Raw genomic sequence first — 21,164 nt, forward strand, 5'->3', positions numbered from 1 at the left:
ATCAAAGAAAGAAAGAAAAAAAGAAAGAAAGAAAGAAAGAAGAAAGAAAGAAAAAAGAAAGAAAAAGGAAAATAGACTGTTTAAAAAATTAATATATCTCAGTTATATTTTCTCCTCTCTCTGACTTCTCTCATTTCTTCCCCACTACCCCTCTCATCTGAATCCACTCCCATTCTGTCTCTCATTAGAAAGGAAAACAATTCTCAGAATGTGTCTCTTTTGATGACTGAGCATGACACTGATCAAATTTGTCCATTTGGGTTTGGGATACCTCCCTCAGGTTGATTATTTTCTAGTTCCATCATTTTACCTGCTTGCTTTTCACAAAATTCTAATGGAAACACAAAAGACCCATACTTGCTCTAAGCACAACTATCAATGCTATAAAAATAACTATACCTGGTTTTGAATTATTATAAAGAACATAGTAATCAAGATAGTACTTACTGCAACAAAGCAGACATGCACAAGCAGATAGGAGACACAGAACCTGGTGGTTACTACAGCTACTTGTTTCGTTGTTGTTGTGTTTGTTTGCTTGCTTTAACATGAAGTATCCTAAACCATACTTTTGGGAAGAGATACATTTTCAAATAAAATGTCCTGTGAAAAGTGGGTATCTAGGTGGAGGTACTAAATTATAGGCACTTATCTTTCCGTGCAAATAGACCAACTAAACATACCAATATGAAACTCTGAAATGTTAAAGCTCCTTAAAAGATCTTTGTAAAAAGGATTCCAACAGCTCAAAATGAGGAGAATGGAAAATGGGTTTGCATGAATGTGCAGAATAAAGGAACAACCTACAGTATAAGAGAAACTGTGAACTAAACATATGATGGAGGGATAGTGTACAGAATCCATAAGGAGCTCAAAAATAAAAGTCAAAATGAGTAAACAAAACAAAAACAAAACAAACAAACAAACAAAAAACAGTTCAGTTCAAAAAATAGAAGTAGAAGTGGAAAATATGACTCAGCTATACCAGTGCTTGACATTATTTCTAAAGGCAACTAAGTTGGCATTTGCCAGCAGTTATTTGCAGACCCTCATTTGTTTCAGTACTAATTGCAGTTGCCAAGATAATAAACAATGACTACATGTCCATCAACAAAGAAATGAATAAATAAAACTCCATATATAGTCACGGGAATTTTATCAGTTATAAAGAATGAAGATCTACCCTTTTTTTTTTTTTTCAGGAAAAATGCATTGAGTTGACCTCCATCATGTAAAGTGAAGCTAACCAAGCTCAAGCAGAAAATACCATACATTTTCTAATGTGCAGAGTACAGCTTTAGACAGCAGGCATTGGGCAGGGTGTACGTGCATAAGAAGTGTAATGTCTGAAAAGGGGAGAGGCTCAGAAAAGCGTCCTGTAGTAGACAATAATTACCAAGACCTACAGCCGGACAATGTGCAGAGAGTGAGGCTGTAGAGAACTCAGCCATAGAAAGGATGTCTTCATCAAACCTCTCCCTCAGTGTTCAGGGACCCATGCACAGGAGGAGACAGAAAGATTGCAAAAGCCAGAGGTGGCGGACAAACTACAAAATAGTGTTTTCCAGGCCCAAGTGAACTCACAGAGACTGTGACAACATGCACAAAGACTGCACAGGTTGAAAGCAGACAAAATCCAACACTAAGAAGGGGAAACTGTACACAAATTCCCCCTCTAACCAAAGAACAAACAACAACAAAAAGAACTGTTTGTAGTTGACACCTGCTGGGAAAGAGAAAATCAGTTTTCTCCAGTAAAAATGTCACTGGGTATAACAAACAGGCCACATGCCCATGTGTGTTACTTTTTTTTCTTATGTAAAGAGTCTAAGAAATCTTGTTTTGTAATGTAAATTACAATGCTTTCCTAGCAGTGGCTTTAGCTACCTCTGCAGATCATGACATCTATTCTTCATTTCATAACTTACACAGTAGAAGGGATCCATTTACATTTCACATTTACATAATATGATCATGGCTCACCAGAATCATGCATTTTCTCAGGGACATATTATTTTGTGATAGCTGATACCTGGCTCCCTAAATTGTACTGCAAAATAAAAGGATGAAGTTACTATTGGCTAGTGGAATTAGTCTAAGTTGCAAAAAGAACTGGAGATGTATCCTGAGTCATAATTCCAATGGTATGAAGAAGGAATCAGTTTATTTAGATAGAAGCCTTATTTAACTGTTGTGCTGCCTTGTTAAATTTTTATTGTGAAATGAAATTGTATAATAATATTAGTGTTACATCAAATATATGGTCCATCAAATATACATACCACTGTGTCACATTAGCATAAAAATATGTGCATTACACAGATAACCTTTCCAATATCTCAGAGCAGTAAATTTTGTTATCATTTGCATTTTACCATTAAAAAAAAAAAAGCAGTGAGACACGGGGACATGGACATGTTTCAGAACAAACATCTTGTAATAATGATCTGGAGTTAAGGACTAATCATTCACATTCAAGCATCTGTGTTGAAGCTGCCTCAACCCGTTGCTCACATCCTTTAATAAAATACCTGATTATAACTAATTATCTCATGTCAGGGGCTAGGAAGACAGCACAGTAGGCAAAGTGTTTACAAACAGAAAGACGAGTTCATTCCCCTGGCCCCATCTAAAAATTAGGTATGGTGGTGTATGTTTCTGGTCACAGCTCCAGGGAGGCAGAGATGGACATCTCCTTTGGGTTCAACGTATACCAACCTAACTTATTTATTAAGTTTCATATTTGGTAGCAAGAAAGAAAAACAAAAACACCAAGACAATGCTCCCCAAAAACACTTCAGGTTGTCTTCAGGTGCAACTGTGCTCTTGTACACGTATACACACAAACAAACACACACTCACAGCATGAATATACACGGTTATTTTAATGTTCACCATTCCTGGCATAGTTTTTGTCATATAGGTATATGTAAAGTTTTTATATTAAAAGCACTCTGTGGCCCTTGTGAAGCAAAATTACAAGAACCACAAGGGCCTTTCCCTTTTATTTTTGTTGGCTTCAATATTTAAGAAAGCAAAATCGAAATGGAAAGGTAACGCATTTCAGACTTACAGCAGGATCAGTTTTTTTTTTTTTTAATGAAGGGTGAGAGAATATTACATCCTGTTTTGCAGGCTGTGAAAATCCTGTTAAAACTAAATTAAACTTACAGTGGTAGCAGCAAGGCACCCATAAAGTGTGGATATAAATGGGCCTGCCTGTGTTCCTAAAAAAGGTATAGCACATAAATAGATGATGCATCAATTTGTATCAAGATATTACTAAAATTGTTTTTATCTTTCATTTAGTTACAAAAAGAAAAAGAACATGCACAGAAGATGGAAGATCACCTACAAATGTAAACTTTAAACCATCATATTTATATAGCAAATAAGTAACATGAGAATTATCCAAATTACTATCAATGTGAAAACACTGTAAAATTGTAAAGTGTTTCTTGAAATATACAACATGGAGTTTGGGAAGTAACTCACATCATAGCCGTGAGTGCATATAGGGTTATTATTTCCCAAATAAAATCAATAAAAAGAAAAAGGAGAACACATGATTATTCATGTACCTACACCTTCATTCTTTCTTTAAAAAACCTCAAACATAATGCAATTTTACATCATTCACATTTAATATATTTTATTTATACAGTCACTGTTTTATATACGTATGCAAAAATATGTTTTGTTTTGTGTGTCTGGAGAGAAAGAAAAGAAGAGAGAGAAACAAATAGAGAGAGAAGGGGGCTGTGAAAAGGAATAAGGAATTCTAATAGAAAGTAAGAAGAGATTAGTTGAAATAGATAATATATATATATATATATATATATATATATATATATATATACAAGAGTATATAAACACCAAGCCATTTTTCCCGTGAAGAATCCAAATACAGGAGGTGATCGTTGAACTGCAAATATAACCAAAATATAACAATATACCTCTGTGAAAATGTCACAGTGAAACACAACACATGATAACTAAACTTTAAAAATTATCAGTAATGTGGCATTTAAAGATTTGTATGTGAGAAAAATTACTTTTTAAATATGTCTTTTCCTGAAACTCATAATCAGTCTTTGGGCAGAATGCAGGGAATCTCATGAATGAAGGGGGAGATAGAAAGACATGGAATTGTCTGGAGCTCCACAAGGAGAATGGCAGAAACAAAAATTCTGGGTCCAGGGGTCTTTTCTGAGACTGCGACTCCAACCAAGGACCATTAATGGACATAACTTAGAACCCCTGCACACACATAGCCTGTGGCAGCTCGGTCTCCAAATGGGCTTCCTAGTAAAAGGGAGCAGGGGCTGTCTCTGACATGAACTCAGTGGCTGGCTCTTTGATCACCTCCCCCTGGGGGGCAGCCTTACCAGGCCACAGAAGAAAGACAATCCTGATGAGACTTGATAGACTATGGTCAGATGGAAGGGGAGGAGGTCATCCACTATCAGTGGACTGGGGAAGGGGCATTGGAGGAGATGAGAGAGGGAGGAAGGGAGAAAGGGAAAGAGGGAGGGAGGGAGAAATGGAGGGAGGGAGGGAGGGCGGGTGAGTTTGGGAGGTGACGAGGGTGGGGGTTTCAACTTGGATAAAAAGTGAATAAACTTGTAATAAATAAAAAAATTATATTAAAAAACAAAACAAAAAAATATGTCTTTTAGGTTGGAACTAGAAAACACCTCATTAATTGCTAGAGTTAAGAAACAAAAGGAGGAGCTAGGACATCTGCAGAGACATATGCTGGACACCCACAAAGGCGTGGCACAGGGTCCCAAATTTGTAAGTCACTTTCATAGTAATACCTTTCTCTGGCAACAAAATATAGGAATGCTTCAGGAAATGTATGAAATGTCTCATTGAAATGATTTTTTTATTGTTTAGCAATTTTATGCATGCATACAATGTGATTTAATCCAGTCTACCTCCTAATTCCCACACTCCCAATTCTTTCCTTTTTTTTACTTTCACTGCTATTCTCTCTCAAATCTATGTGTCCATTTTGGAATTTTTTGCCTTTTGTTTTGCATTTTTAACTAAATCTCTATCCCGTACAGCTTGAAATACAGTCTCTGACCATTTTGGCATCACAAACTGTCCAGCATTGTGGAAAGTTATTACTGATTTTGACAACAGGGGGAAAAGTAGAACGATGCTGGGGATAAAATTCAGCACAGGGCACAGCTGCCTGAGGCTCGCTCAATACCGGGCCAGTAAGGCAGCAAAGCCCACCCACTCTCAGCAGAGAGACCCTCCTGCAAACACTACTGAGGCACAGCGCCCATGCCGTCCTTCTGCTGCATGAGTGTGAGAACTACTACAGCCTGGCTAGTCTCTCAGGGTCATTTCCCTGGAGAAAACTGTTTCCGAGCAGCTCCCAATTTCTCTTTGAATGAACTAATTCCATGGGAAGGAATGGATCAGGGTGAATAGTATAGCTCGTGAATAGTATAGCGGATTCCTCAGGAGATGTCAAGAGATGGGTTCAGCACTACATAAATTAATACTTGCTTTTTTAAATTTTTTTATTTATTTTTATTAATTACACTTTATTCGCTTTTTATTCCCCCATAGGCCCCTCCAAATCCCACCCTCCCTCCCCCTTTCTCACGCATGCTCCTCCCCAAGTCCACTGATAGCAGAGGTCCTCCTTTCCTTCCTTCTGATCTTAATCTATCAGATCTCATCAGGAGTGGCTGCATTGTCATCTTCTGTGGCCTGGTAAGGCTGCTCCCCCATCAGGGAAAGGTAATCAAAGAGCAGGCCTATCAGATAATGTCAGAAGCAGTCCCTCTACCCATTCCTATGTAACCCACTTGGACACTAAACTGCCATGGACTACATCTATGCAGGGGTTCTATGTTATCTCCATGCATGGTACTTGGTTGGAGTATAAGTCTCTGGAAAGACCCCTGAGCTCAAATTTTCTGGTTCTGTTGCTCTCTTTGTGGAGTTCCTGTCCTCTCCAGATCTTACTATTTCCCACTTTCTTTCCATGCACACTGCCTAACAGTTGGCCATAAGTCTCAGCATCTGCTTTGATAGTCTGCAGGGCAGAGCCTTTCAGAGGCCCTCTGTGGCAGGTTCCTGTTTTCTTCTTCTTCTGATGTCTTTCCGCTTTGTCTTTTGGGATGGGGATTGAGCATTTTAGTCAGGGTCCTCCCTCTTGATTAGTTTCTTTAGATGTACAGATTTTCGTAGGTTTATCCTAGATTACATGTCTATATGAGTGAGTATATACCGTGTGTGTCTTCTTTTTAAAATTCAGATTTAATGGTACTTACATTGTGGCCTTTTTTTTCACACATTTGAAAATTGCTGTCAGACTAATTTCCTCAACATTGAAAGAATCAAATGTTAAAAGGAACGTTATCACACATATTAGAATGACTTGAATTACATTTATTCTAAATATAAATTTCATTTTCTGTAGACACAGACAGCTGCTCAGAAAAATCAGGACTTGTGTAAGAACCAAGCTACATTAATAAGTGAGATGGAAAACACAATCAAAAGTTTGCAGTCACAAGTCTCCAGTGTTAAAATTTCTAAAGAGTTAAACAAAAGAGAACTGGAAAAATATAAGCAATTCTATCTAGAAGAACTAAGAAATAAAAACTTTTTATTACATGAACTAAACAGGTGAGTGAAAACAAATGTCACAAAGTGTACAATTAGCTCCTTCATGCATTGTTAATTCTTAATTTTAATGAAATAAGAGCCTGAGACTAGTAGGATGTGAAAGCTAATACATTTTTGGAAAGTTATATATGAAAATGGACTCACTGATAGAGTGTTATTCCTTCTTTTAGTTAGAGTTGACTTTTTCTACTTTAACATTCTCATAAAGTTAACCTGATGATCCAGACTTTCAGCCACATATTTCTAAATGTTTCTCATTAGATACAGCCATGTAGGTTTAAAATTGACCATCAACATATGCAAATAAAACACATGCACAAAGTGGAGTCAACAGATTGTGCTGAGATCTGCTTGGCTTGGATCTGGAGATCTGACTAGGTCAGCTGGGAAGAAAGAAAGCACAACGTATAGACACATGTATGGAAAAGCTGGGTCAGATGCAGAGTGTGCACACTGATAGAGCAGTGTCTGCTCCCAACCAAATGCTGAATGTTGGTGTCTTAATAACGTACAACAATGAGGTAGGAGGGGGCATTGTCTACTCCCTCCAATCTCTCCCATATTGACTTATTTTAGATTATTATTGTTATACACACGCACACACACACATCTGTGCACACACACAAATATATGTATATATATATATATATGTATATATATATATATATATATATATATATATATATATATATATATATACCTTGTTGAGAAAGTGCAGGATGGAAGCCCTGAGTAAGTGAAGCACTGTGTGAACTCTGGACATAAGTAGAGCCATGTCAATGGCACCGATGTCTCAGTCCCACAGGAGACTCACAGGGGTGGTGAAGCTTTATGGACTGGAGAGAGCAATAAGTACATACAAAAGCTAGCAACTGTGGCTTCCTCCCTTTCTGGATGTTACAGCTTGAGACTGCTTGCCTACAGAGAGTAGGTGTACAGATTTGAGGGGTATGATGTGAGGTTTTAGTGAATTTAGTGAAATTTGGTGATGTACCATGAATGTCAACGTATTCATCACATCACACAATCATCTTTTGAATTCAAGTATTTCTAACCTGGCCACATTAACTGTATGGTTCCTTTCAGCATCAGTTTGCCAGCTGCTCATATGTTGTTCTTGTCTCTTATACAGTGTGTTTTTCTTTTTAGTCTCAAATTTCCCCCCAAGGTATCTAAGTACATATATTCTGTTTTCTGCATTTGCAAGTGTGTGTGTGTGTGTGTGTGTGTGTGTGTGTGTGTGTGTTTGCTTTTGTATGAGCACATGGACATGTACATGAGTGTGCATACACATGGAGATGTGACTTACAGTTTGGAAGTCTTCCTCAGTCGCTCTCCTCCTTACATATTGAACATAGTCTCTCAGTCAAAGTGAGAGCACAGTTAGTTGGCTAGTCTGATAGCCAGCTGGCTTTAGTAACGCCCTATCTCTGCCTTTCAAGCCCCTGGGTTTGAGGTAGGCCATATACCCCCCTGGTGCTTTCATGGGTTTGAAGATCTGAACCCTGGTCTTATGCTGTCATGACAAATTCTGCAACCACTTTCCCTGAAGAACCATCTTCATAGACCCATAATGAATGTTTTTTTCTGAACACATAATTGTGTGTAGTAGTTACAATTTGACATGGTTTTCTTTTCTTTCTTTCTTTCTTTCTTTCTTTCTTTCTTTCTTTCTTTCTTTCTTTCTTTCTTTCTTTCTTTCTTTCTTTTTATTCATTTTACATCCCAATCGTAACCCTATCCTTCTCCCGTTTTCCTTTTTCCCATATCCCTCCTCCTTTACCCCTCAGAAAAAGGGAGCACCCCCCCAAACCACTCTAACCAGCACATCAAGTCATGTTAAGACTGAGCTCATCCTTTACTGCAGTGGTGTGGCGAGGCAGCCTCTCAAAGAGGAAGTAAATGAAAAGCATGCAAGAGAGTCCTTGTCAGAGACAGCTCTCGAGGCTCTCCTTGCTAGCCATAGTTTTCAATGTTAAGATTATCTTGAAAGCCAGTTTTATCACAGTGGCAGAATTTTCATTTAGGATTCTTTATTCAGAGAAAATAATTACTGCTCAACCTTTGGGTCTTTGTTCACAGCAGGACAAATTTGAGTCAAGAAGGATCTCATACAGAACTTCGCATGAAAATCGAGCAAAACATTTCTGCATCAAACATACTGAATACAAGACTGGTACATGAGCACTCTTGTGTAGAAAAAACCCACAGACTGGAGAAGGATGACTTCCTCCTGAGGGGAAACTTGGTAGTACCCTCCTCAAGCTTAGGATGTATTCATGCCTGTATGGCACAGTACCCGTGGACGGTGCGTTCAAGTCCTGTTTTTTTCTTTGAAGTTCATATTTGTGGTATAACTCTTGTTTTCAATTTGGCACACAATGAAGTGATTTATTTAACCTATCCATGTAAAATTAAGGTGATAATTATGTGTTATTAACGAGAGAAAACATATTTGACAATTTGGGGCAGTTTTATTTTTTTTCTTTTTATTGAACATAGATTCTTTTCGTCATACAAAATAATGTGAACACACTTTCCCCTCCCTCTTTTCTCTTTCCAGTTCCTTCCACATGAACAGGGCCTAGAGGGGCTTACGCAGAATCTTTCCATATATTCTACAGATGTCAGTTCAGTAGTTTCGTGGGACTCTTAAATGTGTAAATGAGTGGGTTTCCGATGCAATAAATTTATGGGGTATTGTGGCCCCTCCCTTGTCCCCTCCCAATCTCACCCTCTATCCCTCTTCTCCCCCTATTCCCCTCACCTAGTTCACTGATAGGGGAGGTCCTCCTCCCCTTCCCTCTTTCCCTAGCCTATTAGGTCTCATCAAGACTGCTCCAATGTCATCTTCTGTGGACTGGTGAGACTGAAACCCCAGGGGGAGGTGAGCAGAAAGCCTGCCACTGAGTTCATGCCAGAGATAGCCCCTGCTTCCCTAACTAGGGAACATACTTGGAGACTGAATCTATGGGCTACGTCTGAGCAGGGATTTTAGGTCCTCTCCATGTATGGTCCTTGATTGGGGTATCATTCTCTTTAGGGTCCCCAGGGCTCAGGGTTTTTTTGTTTGTTTGTTTGTTTGTTTGTTTTGTTTTGTTTTTTTGTTTTGTTTTGTTTTGTTTTCTCTCTTGGTCTCCTTTTGGAGCTCCTGTCCCCTCCAGGTCTTTCTATCTCCCCCTTCTTTCATAAAATTCCATGCATTCTTCCCAAAGTTTAGCTATAAGTCTCAGCCTCTGCTTCGATACCTCAATCAGTAGAGTCTTTCAGAGGTCCTCTGTGGTAGGCTCTTGTCTTTTCCCTGTCTTCTCCTGCTTCTAATGTCTATCATGTTTGCCTTTCTGAATAAGGATTGAGCATCTTCCCAAGGGTCTTCCTTATTGTTTAGCTTCCTTAGAAGTATAGATTTTAGTATGTTTATTCTATATTATTTGTCTAATAACCACTAATAAGTGAGTATATAACATGTGTGTCTTTCTGCTTCTGGATTACCCTACTTAGGATGATCTTTTCTAGTTCCCACCATTTGCCTGCAAATTTCATGATTTCCTTGTTTTTAATTGCAGAGTAGTATTCCAATTGTGTAAATATACCACAATTTCTGTATTAATTCCTCCATTGAGAGACACCTAGGCTGTTTCCAGATTCTGGCTATTATAAATAGAGCTGTTACAACATGGCTGAACAAATGTCCTTGTTGTATACTTGAGCATCTTCTGGATATATGCCTAGGAGTGGTATAGCTGGATCTTGAGGTAGCACTAATACTAATTGTCTGAGAAAGCACCAGACTGATTTCCATAGTGGTTGTAAAAATTTACATTCCCACCAGCAATGGAGGAGGGTTCACCTTTCTCCACATACTCTCCAGCATGTGTTGTCACTTGTGGTTTTTTTTATTTTTATTTTTTATATTACTTATAGTTTATTCACTGTAGCCCCCTCCATCCTCCCCTCCCAATCCCACCTGTCCTCTCTCATCTTCTCCTATGCCCCTTTCCAAGTCCATTGCTAGGGGAGATCCTCCTCCCCTTCCATCTGACCCTAGCTTATCCAGTCTCATCCAAACTAGCACATGGTCCTCCTCTGTGGCCTGGTAAGGTTGATCCTCCATGCAGGGGAGGCAGTCAAAGAGCCAGCCACTGAGTTCATGTCAGAGGCAGTCCCTGTTCCCCTTACTAGGGAGCCCACTTGGAAACTGAGCTGCCATGGGCTACATCTAGCAGGGGTTCTAAGGACTATCCATGAATGGTCCTTGGTTGGGTCACTTGTGATTTTGATCTTAACCATTCTGATGGGTGTAAGGTAAAATCTCAGGGTTTTGATTTGCATTTTCCTGATGACTAAGGACATTGATCATTTCTTTAAGTGTTTCTCTGCCATTCAATATTCCTCTATTGAGAATTCTCTTTTAGCTTTGTACCCCACTTTTTTTTCTGTTGCAAAACACATGAGGATATTTCTTATTACAAATCATTACAAGCTGCAGCTTGGGCTCACACCCCCCCCCACCACTGAAGTGATGAGAGCCGAGAGTCCCGTGCATTATAAGTGAGTGATCAACATTTAAACACTTATAAATGTGTAAGTTGTAAGGGCACCAGAAAGGAACTCTTACCATAAATAAACAAACTATACTAACTTCTGTCCATATTCAAAAAGTTCCATTAACTTAAAAAAAGACAATATTCCTTTGTCATTTAACTTATATCAGTTTTAAGCATGTTTATCACTGCAGTGATTACTGCAATCATAATAGTCATAAATATTACTAGAAAATGTTTTAATGTTCAAGATGTGTTCACTTATGCCTCTCTAGAGTGCTTTTCTTGAATGATTAATGTCTAAGGCAGCAATGATGTAAACAACTCCAAAAACACCTATCATGTATATCATTTGGGTACTGCTATCTACTTTTATAAATAATGTGAAGGCATACATTTTCCTCTCTCTAGGAACACATGACAACAGTTTCCCCATTAAAGTGTGTGACTGAATTTACAATAAGAAATCTTTTCTATATCATTTGATGAGTGAACAAAAATAAAGTTTAAAGACTATTAACAGAATGAAATATTTATAATTTAATACATTTTGACTTGGGAAATTACATAAAAAGTACTCATTTGAGTGAAAAGTGAGATTTAAATGCATACTCAAATTCTTATTGCTAAAGTACTCATTTCAATCTATGTATACTGGCTTATAGTTTTAATGTGGTTTTTAATCTTTCATTCCCAGTAAACAGTAAAGATCTGTGTCAAACATTGGGTTGCTTAGGTAGTATTGAAGTTAACTAAAAGGAAAAAAAAAAAAAACAAAACAAAACTTAGTGTCTGCTTTCCCTTTTTTTTATTTTTCTCAAAAGCACAAAAGGAACAGAATCTAAATGCTACAGAATCATAAAGGAAGGCCACCATATACAAAAATAGGAGTAGACACGATTTTTCTATGAATTGTTGAGCACAGTTTAATACAAAATACTCTCCTTAATTCTAACTCAGAAAAATCAAAGAATATATTTTTTAAATTGCATAATACTTACTTTTATAAATAATGATATATTATTTAGAGAAATTGTGGGAATTATTAATGTTTTCAACTAAAGTATTGATGAAGGTTGGATAAAAACCTGCTTAATGCTAAGTATTTCCAAAGAACTGGAGAAGTAGTTTGTATTATACTTAATCTAGGAGTTAATGTGTACCTGTGGTTTCCTTGTGAGATTTGTTCAGCAGTCATGGTAAACATCATAGGAAATATTAACTTTGCTCTAAATATTTTTCATTAATGCTTATCCCCCAAATCATGCAGTTTTATCAATTAATATTAGTAACTTATCAAAATAGAAAATGTACATATATATTTCAATTTGAGAAATTTGAAGGAAAGTTATTGATTTTTATCAAGTGTATAATATTTATTAAGCCCTTACAACGATATTCCTCACAAACTCTTAAGTAATAATATTTTAAGAAAGATAAGTGAGCATCTAGAATTTAACATTGTATTTTATGGTTTTTAACAGTCTGAAGATGATATGAGAGAGCTAAGCAAAGAGCTCAGTGATGACTTGAAACAATCCGTGCAACTCAGTTTGGAGACTCAGAAGAAACAAAGTCGTGAAGTAGAAAAAGAACTAGCTGGGTAAGATCATAATATTTCAGATAAATTTAGTGATTTAGCTCTAATAGTACTAATGCCTAAAGGTAGATTCACTTTACATTTAGTTATTAACATATAGATAACCGTATTTTAAAATGTATTCTGGAAACTAAATACAATACTTTTGCTTTTTAGACAATATTTTGAATATTAGGTCAACCTGACTTCAAATTGTGTCTTTCACCTTACCTTCAAAGTGCTGCATGTATTCATAATATATACACGTGTATTTATTATGTATATGTCATGTATAAGATAAAATGCACAATATATGTTTCAACAATGAAACCAAACGTTTTTAATAGCAATATATTAAAATATGCTGTGTATTTTTCAAGGATTTTGACAACAAATGTTGCATTGCCTTGTGCATGTAACATCAACTTGCTCTGCACTTTGTGTGCCACGAATGTTTGTTTTTGATACGATCTTTCACCCTTTCATTCTTCTTTTGTTTCATTGTCTTCAGGATTCAAAAGTTTTTATACATGGACTCTATCACTTCCAACAATATTACAATTATCTGGCTTATGTTTATTTCTCTTCTGCATCTTTCCTTTTATAATGTAAGGAATATATATATATATATATATATATATATATATATATAATCTTACTGTTGTCATCTTCCATATGCCATGTTATTAAATGTTTTGATACATCAGTATATTGATATTTTAAGAAAAATATTAGTTACCTTGAAAAACACAATTGAAATTTGTTAGGTATGGAATGATTCAGCTGCTTCTACAGACCTGCCATTGCTGCCTGGTAAGAACTGGTTCCAGAATACTCCACAGTCCATGGTTACACAAGTCTGTTATAGACAATTTTGTGGTCTAGACACACACCTGTTCTAGTAACCACAATCGATTATTTTCACCTTGTATTATTATGGTGTTTGTAAATCTCTTCACTTTTATATTTTTCCTTTTCCTGTTCAAAATTATTTTTTGAAATTTAAATATAATTACATCACTCCCTCTTTCCTTTCCTCCCCGCAAATTCCACCTATGTAGCAACTCCTCCCACCATGATCTTGCAAATTAATGACCTCTTTTCCTTAAATTATGTGTGTGTGTGTGTCTGTGTGTGTGTACTGCTTAATCCTATTTTCTTTTTTTACATTTAAATTAGCTTTATTCTTTGAGAATTTCAGACATCTTATTTAATCATATTTATCCCTAGAGTATTATTTACAAGTATTAACCATTAGTATTCTTTAAAGATCCTTCCTAGATTAAATGGTTTATTCTATCTACAGATGATTTAAAAAGTTTGATAATTAAATTTTTATTGTTTGATAAAGTAACTGTTGTCAAAAGAACTTGGTCATGATTAAATTCATTTCAAACATGCGTGTCGTGCTTGCACAGACACTCTTTGTATTTCTCCTTGTATTTTCCATTGTTTTCATCACCCCTCAATTACTTTTTTTAATTTTTTTTATTTTTTACTATTAATTACACTTTATTCATTTTGTATTCCCCCATAAGCCCCCCCTCCTCTCCTCCCCATCCCACCCTCCCTCCCCCCCTCAATTACTTTTAATTAACTGTAGTATAGCTTGGTGGTGCATACCTGTAATCTCAGCACTCAGGGAGACAGAGGCGAGTGAATCTTGGTGAGGCCAACCTGGTCTACAAAGCTAATATGGGACAGCTAAGGCTACGCAGAGAAACCGTGTCTCACAAAACAAAAACAAAACAAAATAAAAATCAACAATAAAAATTAACTATCATGACATAGAATAATAGTAAAAAACTGCATATATATTTGTATTTCATAATGAACACTTGTCTGTGGTTTTAGCTTTCATTTTCACACTTTGAGCTAACCTCTGCTGACAGATGATAATGACTTAATGTTTTATATGTACATACTGCTGTGAACCTGTCATTTAACTGCTACACAAATGCACTAACTCCTCTTACATTATTTGTATATTTTAATTACTTAATTAAAATATTTTAAGGAAAAATTTGCTACAAACAAATAAGAGGAACAGGATACACAGACACTTTTTGATGATATAATATGGTATTATAAATATTCACTGTTAGCAATTTTTAAGTGGTTATTGCTAATATACATTTATTCATTACACATTTACAGAATTGGGGAATCCTTCGAGATGGCAAATTGTGGGCATGAAATTGGAGAATGTGGTTCTCATGGAGATTTTAAAACCTGCCAATTTAGAATGAGTACTCCAGCTATCATGGTGGAATGCTCGGTAAGCTTTAATCAGTTTTGGGTCCAAAATTCGCTTAATTGGAAATAATATATAAATGAATACTTTGATAAGAGAAATTAATACCTTTAGTAATGTGAGAGACTTGATCTCATATGAAAAGTTTTCATTTTTCTATTAAAACTGTATGCTTTGATTCTCTTGTGACTTGATATCTAACCAGATTAGTTTAATCTGTAGGTCTTCTTGTGGTGTCCTGACCCCTTTGGATCCTTCAATCCTTCCTCCCACTCTTCCACAAGACACCCCAAGCTCTGCCTATTGTTTGGCTGTGGGTCTCTGCATCTGTTTCCATCAGCTGCTGGGTGAAGCCTCTCAGAAGGCAGTTACACTAGGCTCCTGTCTGCAAGCTTAGCAGACTATCATTAACACTGACAGGGGTTGTGGGGTGGGTCTCAAGTTGGGCCAGGCATTGATTTGGGGTTCCCTCAATCTCTGCTCTATCGTAGTTCCTACACTTCTCTTGGGTAATACAAAATTTGGCTCACAGGTTTATGGGTGGGTTGTTGTCCCCCTCCCTCCATGGAATTCCCACTTGACTACAGGAGGTGGCAACTTCAGGCTCCTTAAACACAGCCTCCCTCCCCCCCACTCCCCACCCTCCCACTCCTCCCCCCCCACTCCCCAACCCCACTCCCCACCCCGGATGCTAGAAGTCTCAGCTAGTGTCACTCCCATAGACTCTTTGGAGCATCCTGTGTTCCAGAGATGCCCCTCCCCCACCCCAATCAGATTTGTTCTCTCTATCCTGGTCTTCCCCCAACCAATACCCCACCCGGCTCTCCCCACCCACACCTGTTACTCTCTCCTTCCCTTCTCTCACCTAGGTCCCTCCCTCCATCTAATTCAGGTGTTTATTTTATTCCTATTCTGAGTGCGACTCAAGCATCTTCCCTTGGTCTCTCCTTGGCTTCTTTGAGTCTGCCTTGTAGCATGGTTATCCTGTACTGAATGGTTAATTCAAGTGAGTACATATATTGGCGTCTTTCTGTATCAGGGTTACCTCACTCAGGATGAGTTCTTTTGTTTTGTTTTGTTTAATCTATTTGCCTGTAAATTTCACGATGTTTCCCATTCCTCCCCATGTTATAACCCTTAATCTTGTAGAGGCAAACTTTCTTACTTTCACAAAATTGCAATTAATGATACCTGGGCATAGAATTCTTCCATAGTAATTCCAATATCTTCCTTATAATTTTCTGATATTTCTCAGTGACAGTGTTTGTCATTAGTAAATTAATATTGCTATAGACAGGATCCTCCTTAAAACAAAGTAACTTCTACTATGTGGTTTATTTTTGTTATTATCTTGTATCCAAACCAATCTGTCTTTGAATTTTATTTTTAAAAGATTTACTTATTTATTTTATAGACAAATTATTTATCTGTATACATTAAATAAATAAATAAATAAATAGATAGATAGATAGATAAATAAATAAGTTTTTCACAATTTCTTTTTTTCAGAAGAGTCTGGGAATGAAAGATCCGTTTCTTATTCCATTCTCTTCATTTGGGGCAGTTTTAAAACTGGGTAGGATGTAGAGTCATTGGAAACATTGCTCTATCCCGTATGTAGTTTCTCTAGACATTGCTTCAACCATCAGATGGAACTCAGTTGGAACAAACAGATCTGCTTGAAAGCCTAGGCTCTTTCATTTGCCTGATATCCTCACAGCATGGTCACTGAATTTAGGTAGTGCTATAAAATAGAGATATTATTTAACTTACTGCTGTCAGTCACTTGAATTCATTCTCACCTATCTATCTATCTATCTATTTATTTATTTATTTACATGGATAGAATATTTTTATTCTTTATTACAATTTATTCACTTTGTATCGCAGTTGCAGCCCCTTCCTACATCTCCTCCCAATCTCGCCCTCCCTCCTTCTCCTTCCATACCCTTCCCCAAGTCCACTAACAGGGGAAGACCTCCTCACTTCCATCTGACCCTAGCTTACCAGGTCTCATTAGGAGTGGCTACATTGTCTTTCTTTGTGGTCTGGTAAGGCTACCCCGACCCTTAAGGGAAGGCAATCAAAGAGCCAGCCACTGAGACCATTCTATCTTCTTATCTAATGAAAATTAAAAAGAAAAAACAAAAAACAAAAACAAAGGCTTTAAAACCCACATACCCAGAACATCAGTCATAATGTATTATAGTCCTCCCATTTGAAAATTAAAGTTATTTCAAGTCAATAACAACCACTGGGATCATTAAATGCTGAGTCATCTCTCAAGCCCTCATGCTAAAACCTTATACAAGAATACTTGGTATTCTAGAATCTCTTACTACATATTGGAATTTTTCCTGACCCACTACTTAAAGTGAGAGTCATCAAACACCCTCATTGTTGTTTTCAATTATTTTAATACTTTTATTCATTTTACATCCTTGTTGAAGTCCCATCCCTCTTCCCTTCTCAGTCCCACCTCCTCTTTCTCTCCTTTATTTCCCCCTCCCCTTTTCCTCAGCAAAGGGGAATTCCCTTTTTCCATCTAGCCCAGTTCATCAAACTGCATCAGGACTGAGCATGTTTTCTTTCCCTGTGACCTGGCAAGGCAGTGATCAAAAAATTGGCAAGTGAGTCCCTGTCTGATGTAGTCCCCACTTTCCTTACTATAGGACCTACATGAGGCCTAAGCTGCCCATCTGCTACATCTTTGTAAGGGGCCTAAGTCCAGTTTATGCCTGGTCCTTGGTTAATGCTTCTATCTCAGCAAACACCTCTGGGCCCTGGTTAGTTGGCTCTGTCGGTCTTCTTGTGGAGCTTCTGTCACCTCCAGGTCCTTTTCTCTTTCCTCCCACTTTTCCACAGGACACCCTACGCCTCACCCAATGTTTGGCTGTGAGTCTCAGCATCTGTTTTGAGGTGCTGCTGGCTGGTGCAACTCAGAGGACAATTCTGTTAGGCTCCTGTCTGCAAGTTTAACAAAGTATCAGTTGATTAATGTTGCTCTATAGTCCGGCTTGAGATCAGGGATGGAGATACCTCCAGAAGATCTTTTATTGTAGAGTATTGTTTTAGCTATTCTGGTTTTCTTGTTATTCCATACTAAGTTAAGAAGCAGGCAAATAGTAGTAACTAGAAAAGATCCTCCTGAGTGTGGTATCCCAGGAGCAGAAGGACACACATGATATACACTCACTTATAAGCGGATATTAGACATATAATATAGGATAATCATACTAAAGTCTGCACGTAAAGAAGCTAAGCAAATAGGAGGACCCCAGGTAAGATGCTCAGTCCTCATTCAGAAAGGGAAATAGGATAGACATCGGATAGGGAGAAAACAGGGAACAGGACAGGAGCCTACCATAGAGGGCCTGTGAAAGACTCTACCCAGCAGGGTATTAAAGTAGATGCTGAGACTCATAGCCAAACTTTGGGCAGAGTGCAGGGAATCTTATGAAAGAAAGGGGAGATAGAAAGTCCTGGAAGAGATAGAAACTCCACAAGGAGAGCAACAGAACCAAAATATCTGGGCCCAGGGGTCATTTCTGAGACTGATACTCCAACCAAGGACCATTCATGGAGCTGACCTAGAACTACTGCATAGCTGTATCCCATAGCAGCTCAGTCTCCAAGTGGTTACCCTAGTAAGGGGAACAGGGGCTATCTCTGAAATTATCTCAGTGGCTGGCTCTTTGATCACCTCCTTCTGGGGATGAGGGGAACAGCCTTACCAGGCCACAGAGTAAGACAATGCAGACAGTACTGATGAGACCTGATAGGCTGTGGTCAGATGGAAGGGGAAAGAGGATATCCCTTATCAGTGGACTGCGAGAGGAGAAGAAGGAGGGAGGGTGGGATTGGGAGGAGACAAGGGAGGGGGCTACAGCTAGGACACAAAGTGAATAAACTGTAATGAATAAAATAATAAATTAAAAAAGAGACAGACCCTGCACCCCTTATTAGAGAACTCACATTGAGACTGAACTGCCTATGGGTTACATCTGAGGAGAGGGTCTAGGTCCTCTCCATGCATGATCCTTGGTTGGAGCATCAGTCTCTGTAGGCTGCCCTTGGCCAAGAATTTTTGGCTCTGTTGGTCGCCTTGTGGAGTTTCTGTCCTCTCTAGGTCTTGCAATAACCCTCTTCTTCCATTAGGTTCCCTGCACTCTGCCCAAAGTTTGCCTATGCATCTCAGCATCTGCTTAAATACCCTGCTGCCTAGACTCTTTTAGAGACCCTCTGTGGAAGGTTCCTGCCGTGTTCCTGTCTTCTCCCACTTTCAATGTTTGTACTGTTCGCTAAACTCACTGTGTGCTGAACTTAATGTTTCAGGCAGAAGCAACAAGTAAGCCACACTCAGAATTCTTAAGGGATAGTTATTCACCTTCAACAATAAATGAAATGGAAATCAAAATTAGACGCCTTAAATCTACACTTTCTAAGTTGAAAGTTAACAGAGCATTACGCGCATTGGAACTGGAACGCTATAAGTACCTCTATTTCGAAGAACTAAGCATTAGAAAATCATTTCAGTCCCACCTAAACAAGTAAGTAAGACACGTATATGTTGAAAGCACAGCAAGTTCAGTAATTTGTCTTTAAATCGTAATTGTTACCAAAATACTCCCTGTGAAATTCCTATGAGCTGAATGTTAATTGGCTAATATAATTTGGGAAATTAATGTATTACCTTAATTTTAAATACTCACCTATTCCAGATTATACTATTTTCTTCTTTTAGTATATGTTATATTTTAATAAACTTAGTCAGAAGGAATATATTTTCATTTGTGGATTTTGGAAACATTGACATAAAACTTATTTTTAATAATTTTAATATATATAAATATAAATATTGAAGATTAAATTGTGCTTAATGTAGTGTAGCTCAATACCAAGGGTATGTCTACATCTATAGACATGATCTGGCAGTTGGTAGATAACTTTTTCTTTGCTATGACCTTTTCTACCACTAGAGGGAGCCAGAAGACTAACTATCCTTCCTCTGTGCTCTGTATATAGGCATATTGTACTACAGGGAAAGATTAACGTGGGTCAAAAGAAAGCCCAGACTTTCTTGTGGAGCTCCTGTTCCCTCTGGGTCCTTCTATCCTTCACTTCTACAAGTCTCCCTGCATTCCCCTCACTGATTGGTTGCAGGTCCCTGCATCTGTTTTTATCAGCTGCTGGGTAGATCAACTCAGAGGACAATTATGCTAGGCTCCCCTCTGCAAGCATAACAGAGTGTCGTTAATCAACAGAGCCAACTAACCAGGGCTGGGGAAGGTGAGCTGTGGAGACTGAAGCACCAACCAAGGACCGTGCATGGACTGGACCTATGTCCCCTAAACAGACGCAGCCCATGCGGAGCTCTGTCTTCATATAGGTTCCCTAATGAGGAGAATGGGAGCTGACTCTGACAAGGACTCCGTTGCCTGATTTTTGATCACTTTCAGGAAACTGGAGAAGAGGATGCACTCAGTACTGACGCAACTTCAATATGCTGGGGATGGGTGGGGCTCCCCTTCTTTGAGGAGTAGGGGTGGGGGATAGGGGAAACAGGGAGGAAAGGTGGGACCAGGAGGAGAGAAGGGAGGGAGTTACAAAAATTATTTTTAAAAAAGAAAGGAAGAAAGCCTAAACCACAAAATAGGTAAAAATTATTCAGCGTGGGGATTTGTGGAAGATACATTGGCAAGCCCCACTCTTGCTGCCTTGGTAACGATGAAACGATGTCACTGTGTCACAAACTACTTTGGTTCCTTTATCCCAACTGTCATATTCTCCCCAGAAGCTGTTATGACTTATTCCCCAGTGCCAATTGTTTAATGTCACCCAAATAACACATGAGGAATAAATAGGAGAAGGCAAATCTTTTCAAATGTATTTCAAAGATGGTATTTGTGAAAATCTGTTAACTTGTCTGTGAATGTTGAGGGAATCCTTGCTTGGAAGCTGTGAACATTGTCTTCCTGCCCCGATGACGCACAGAAGAGCATTCTACTCACCCTAGTTTTGTGAACCAGTGAGTTGAACCAGGGTAACTTACAGGGTACTAAAGCAACCACACAAGAAGATTCAATCTGTGTGATAACTAACTGTCTGTATATCCTCAGGAGAAGTAAGA

At 38.1% G+C, this 21,164-nt stretch overlaps 1 protein-coding gene across 1 annotated transcript in view; it reads left to right on the top strand.

Moving 5' to 3' along the window:
* LOC110541090 (ankyrin repeat domain-containing protein 26-like) overlaps window positions 1–21,164 on the top strand; it is a 194,165-nt gene that overhangs the window by 147,245 nt on the left and 25,756 nt on the right. The window contains 7 exon segments of the mRNA XM_060371561.1: window positions 3,310–3,359; window positions 4,680–4,797; window positions 6,449–6,657; window positions 8,743–8,965; window positions 12,686–12,804; window positions 14,938–15,058; window positions 19,370–19,584. Of these exon segments, the coding sequence (XP_060227544.1) occupies window positions 3,310–3,359; window positions 4,680–4,797; window positions 6,449–6,657; window positions 8,743–8,965; window positions 12,686–12,804; window positions 14,938–15,058; window positions 19,370–19,584 (1,055 nt within the window).

Source organism: Meriones unguiculatus, chromosome 18 (genome assembly GCF_030254825.1).
Source record: "Meriones unguiculatus strain TT.TT164.6M chromosome 18, Bangor_MerUng_6.1, whole genome shotgun sequence".
Classification (NCBI taxonomy): domain Eukaryota; kingdom Metazoa; phylum Chordata; class Mammalia; order Rodentia; family Muridae; genus Meriones; species Meriones unguiculatus.